At 37.7% G+C, this 5,434-nt stretch overlaps 1 protein-coding gene across 5 annotated transcripts in view; it reads left to right on the top strand.

Moving 5' to 3' along the window:
- Positions 1–5,434, top strand: part of RABGAP1 (RAB GTPase activating protein 1) — a 178,395-nt gene that overhangs the window by 83,546 nt on the left and 89,415 nt on the right. For all 5 annotated transcript variants that reach the window (XM_017548365.2, XM_017548363.2, XM_017548364.2 and 2 more), the window contains one exon: positions 4,453–4,546. In XM_017548365.2, the coding sequence (XP_017403854.1) occupies positions 4,453–4,546 (94 nt within the window). The remainder of the gene's footprint in view (positions 1–4,452; positions 4,547–5,434) is intronic.

Here is a 5,434-nt window from a genome sequence, read left to right as displayed (position 1 = left end):
GTTAACAAAGGCATGGGAATGGCAAGAGTGATTGATTTGGTTAAATGAAATATGTATCCATGATTATATGTATTTAAAGTTTAGAGTAAGCAGTGACTTTCTTCATGTTTAGAGTGAGCACTGAGTTTCCAATACCTACTGTTTGCTATAACTCCCATTGCCCTTATGATTAATCAACTTAGTATCATTTATTAGTAATACTAATGGCCACCAGTTACTAAGTGCTTAATATTTAGTAAGCAGGCGCTTTATTTACATAATGCTCAGGATAATCCTGAAAAATAGGATCTATTACTATTCTCATTTTGCACATAAAGAAATGGAATCTGGCTGGGTGCAGTGGCTCACGCCTGTAATCCCAGCACTTTGGGAGTCTGAGGCAGGAGAATCACTTGAGGTCAGGAGTTCGAGACCAGCCTGGCCAACATGGTGAAACCCTGTTTCTACTAAATACAAAAAACTAGCTGGGCATGGTGGCGCATGCCTGGAATCCTAGCTACTTGGGATGCTGAGGCAGGAGAATTGATCGTACCCAGGAGATGAAGGTTGCAGTGAGCCAAGGTTGTGCCATTGCACTCCAGCCTGGGCAACAAGAGCAAACCTCTGTCTCAGAAAAAAAGAAATGGAATCTCAGGAAGGTGAATTTGCCCAAGGTTACACAGCTAGAAATTGGCTGAGTCAGGATTTGGATGTAGGTCTATGAGTTCATAGTCATAGCTGTAGTCTATCATCATCTCTTGCATTTAGTTCACATAAAGCATTTTTGAAGTACACTAAAAGCACATGTATTGTTTTTGATGTCAGAGATGCAATTCAGAGTCTCCCTGCAGAGCCAATTTAAGTCGTATGTTATATCTGGGAAAGGTGGATTGTTTCCACTGTTTGAAGTCGTCTGCTGTATAACTGTCACTCTTGAGATTTGTAGTTTCTTTCCTAGGTCAACCCTGGTTAAGATGACAGAGTGAGTAAAAGTTTACATAACTCTCCTCTCTTAACACTCAACAATTAAAACAAAAAAAAAAAAAATTGAGAAAGACACTATTACGAAATCAGAGAATGCTCAAATCTTCATACCATAGATTTTTAGGAATATTTACTGGTTGAAAAGAAATCTGGACCCAACTAAAGGTCCATCAGGACTGACATCAAGTTTTATTTTATAGCAGACATACTTTTTTTTTTATTTTTAGGGGGTTCAGAAGGCCACTGCTGATAGTTCTTAACTAGGGAGAGATAAGGACTAATGGCAGTGTGTACTCCATGGGGAAATCATGGAAGACTAGAACATAAGGTCTGTGAAAGAAAGGAGTGTGTCTGCTTTTGCCTTGTGTTGTTTCCCTAGTGTATACCATAATATCTGGTATGTAGTAGGTGCTCAATAAATATTGGCAGCATGGGGAACCCCCTAGGATCCATTTTTATAGTGAAGAGTTAATAACAGAGGAGAACTGGGACTAAAGAAAACTATGTAGCCATGCTATCTTTTAATTCTCCCTAACCCAATGTACAAACCAGGGAAACCAGTCCTGCTTTGACCTGTTTGCTTTGAGGAAATAAATGATTACATTTCTCCAGAGAAGCTTCTTACCCATGAGACATTTGGCAGAAAACCAGCCAGAATGATGTTTAGAAGCATCATTCTGAAACTGAGATGCCTATCCTACCCCTACCTTAGGCAGATGGGTTCTTAACACAGATTTTAAATTATTGCTGCCCAGATTTGTTGAAAGTATCCAAAACATGAGAGAGAATTTTGTAAGATAAAGTCTTCCTAATATATTTGAAGAAATTATCATCCCTTCTAAATTTTAGTACATTTTTCTTTTTTATTTTTTTTTTTGAGACAGAGTCTTACTCTGTCACGCAGGCTGGAGTGCAGTGGCACGATCTTGGCTAACTATAATCTCTGCCTGCTGAGTTCAAGCAATTCTCCTGCCTCAGCCTCCTGAGTAGTTGGGACTACAAGTGTGTGCTACCATGTCTGGCTAATTTTTGTTTTTATTTTTTTATTTTTAGTGGAGATGGGGTTTTGCCATGTTGGCCAGGCTGGTTTTCAGCTCCTGACCTTGTGATCTGCATGCCTTGGCCTCCCAGAGTGTTAGAATTACAGGCATGAGCCACCACACCCAGCAAATTTTAGTAATTTTTCATAGCCACCTTTCCCCAAAGAGTTGTATTTAATGTTTTGGTGTTTCAATGAATAGAAAATTACTTGAGAGATTAGAAAGCAGGGCTAGTCTGGCAAGGTAGTGAGGTTGGGGACATCTACCTTAGTGCTCTTGAGCCTTTTTTTTTTTTTTTTGAGACGGAGTCTTGCTCTGTTGCCCAGGCTGGAATGCAGTGGCGTGAACTTGTCTCACTGCAACCTCTGCCTCCTGGGTTCAAGTGATTCTCTTGCCTCAGCCTCTCAAGTAGCTGGGATTACAGGCACCCACCAACACGTTGCCTGGCTAATTTTTGTATTTTTACTAGAGATGGGGTTTTACCATGTTGGCCAGGCTGGTCTCAAACTCCTGACCTCATATGGTCTGCCTGCCTTGGCCTCCCAAAGTGCTGGGATTACAAGCATGAGCCACCATGCTTGGCCTAACCTTTCTCTTCTTTCCCTTATTCATCCATATACAGAAGATCTCTCATATTCGATTTCTCATCTTCTGTGTCTCACCAGCAAAACTGATGATAATGTCCAAGCATTATAGTACAAAGAAGTTGAGTAAGAAGTATCACAGATTTCTGAGTTTTTAAAATTAGTGCTTTTCAGATAATTGCTGTCTCTATTGGGGATGCAGATTCAAGTCATTAGAGATGTAAAGAACCAAACTTTGTTTAGGGAAGTTAAGCCAAAAAATAAAAACAAACAACTCTAGAAAGAGCGTTGGTGAAGACAAATGGAAACAAATACTGTTGTAACCCAGTTAGTGGAATTGTAAATCGGTAGAACATTTGGAAGTCAGTTTGTCAGAAATTTTTAGTGTTCTTAAAAGTATGCATTTTTCTTAAACTGAGAAAGTACGTTTCTGGGCACATACCTGATGAAAGCAATGACATATATTCATCCTGATTCTGTTGGTAGCAAAAAGTTAAAAACTCACCAAGTGTCCAACAAGAGGATTAAGTAGGTATCTTAGTCCGGGTTTATCCTCTGCTTTCATTATGCTTTTCAGTTCCTCTCATGCCTTGATCAGTGTCACTTTTTTCATTGTCTTCATATCTTACAATCTCGTAACTTCTGACTTGAATTTACTTTTCTTAATTGAATTAAGTTAGAAATGATTTATTTTGGTCTTTTAAAGTTTTTTTTTGCTTTTTACATAAATTAATATTTGCCATTTTAGAAAATTTAGAAAGTCATAAAAACATAAAAGAGCAGAAAAAAATACCAATCATAACTCCATCACTCAGAAGGAATAATTGTTAGTGTTTGGTATATTTTATACCAGTCTTCTATTTTTTAACATAGATTAGATCATAATGAAGATTAAGCTCTTTATATTTTTACTTAATGCTGTATTTTTCCGTATCATTTATATTAGTCCATTCTCATACCCGAGGCTGAGTAATTTATTAAGAAAAGTGGTTTATTTCATTTATTTATTTTTTTTGGTGATGGAGTCTCGCTCTGTTGCCCAGACTGGAGTGCTGTGGCACAATCTTGGCTCACTGCAAAATTTATAAAGAAAAGACACTTAATCGATTCACAGTTCTGCAGGGCTGGGGAGGCCTCAGGAAACTTACAATCGTGGCAGAAGGGGAAGCAAACACGTCCCTCTTCACATGGCAGCAGGAAGAAGAATGAGTACCAGCAGGGAAAATGCCAGATGCTTATAAAACTGTCAGATCTCATGAGAACTCTCTTACTGTTATGACAACAGCATGGGGGAACCACCCCCATGATTCAGTTACCTCCCATCGGGTCCCTCCCATTACATGTAGGGTTATGAGAGCCACAATTCAAGATGAGATTTTGGTGGGGACACAGAGCCAAACCATATCATCATCATGTAAACATAAATATCAACCTGCAATTACATTATATACATATAATTTCTTCAACCATTCTGTACTCCCACTGTTGGACACTTAGGTGGTTTGACATTTTTTAACTGTTTTAAGTAAGACATATTTTTATGCATAAAGCTCTTTGCTTTGAAAAATGAGAGAAAATACCGTATTTTGAATCCTATAGTTTTATAATTAAATGTCTCCTTTTTTTTTTTTTTGAATTGACATAATATGGACCTAAGTGGAAAACAAAAGAGAATTAAAGAGGTTACAGCATTTTACCTAGAACCATTTTTATTGTCTTTGTAATTATCCATAAATACTAAAAGAGAGAAATTATGACTTTATGCTCTCAGTAAAGTCTTTCAAAATTGACTCTTAACATTATAATGTTCTTCTGGCTAGCATAGCCACCTTTGTTACCATTTTTGTGTGTTATGTTTATTATAGATAATGATGAACCTCTCTTGAGTGGATCTGGTGATGTATCCAAAGAATGTGCAGAAAAAATTCTGGAAACATGGGGGGAACTGTTGTCAAAATGGTAAGTTATGATAGAATAGTTCTTTTTATCTACAGTTCTTATTTTATGGGTGGAGAATCTTGCCTAACTATAATATTCAATTTTGGAACCAATAATAGAAACCTAAGTGTGAGGTTTGCATTCTGTGATCTATTTTAGAGATTTATATTAGTAGTAGTAGAGAGTTGAAATAAATTTTCAGAATATCAGGAACCTAATAAGTTCTCATTGCTGAAGAAAATATTTATCCAAATATGGAATTCATAGACAGAATAAATAAGAAAAGTATCTTTTATATTGAAGAGGTTGGGAACCACTGAGTGGTTCAGATAATACACAACAGTCAGTTTAGAGGATGTTCACATAATGCATAGAGCCGTCATAGAGACCCAGGTAGGATTTTTCCCTTATCTGTGGTAAGTACTAAGAATGACAGAGCAAAGTGACATAAGCATGGTATATATTACCTGCTCTATCAGTTACTAACTAACACTTAAAAAATTCCTACTAACACTTGAAAAATTTAGGAATTTCTCATCAGCTCAAGAATTGGTTTGACAACAGAGTTAAGAAGCACTATCCTATAGGCTGTCTAAAAAGAATACATTGACTTTAGGCTGGGTGTGGTGGTTCACCCCTGTAATGGCAGCCTTTTGGGAGGTCAAGGCGGGATCATTGCTTGAGCTGAGGAGTTCAAGACAAGTCTGGGGAACTTGGTGAGACCCCATCTCTGCAAAAAATGAAAAGTTAACTGGATATGGAGGTGTGCACCTGTGATTCCAGCTACTCTGGAGGCTGAGGCAGGAGGATCACTTGAGCCTAGGAGTTCAAGGCTGCAGAGAGCCATGATTATACCACTGTACTCCAGTCCAAGTGGCAGAGTTGAGACCCTTTCTCACAAAAAAAAAA

Source organism: Cebus imitator, unplaced genomic scaffold, assembly GCF_001604975.1.
Source record: "Cebus imitator isolate Cc_AM_T3 unplaced genomic scaffold, Cebus_imitator-1.0 Scaffold206, whole genome shotgun sequence".
Taxonomy (NCBI): Eukaryota; Metazoa; Chordata; class Mammalia; order Primates; family Cebidae; genus Cebus; species Cebus imitator.
Note: the sequence above shows the minus strand (reverse complement) of the source record. Positions and strands in the feature narration are given on the sequence as shown.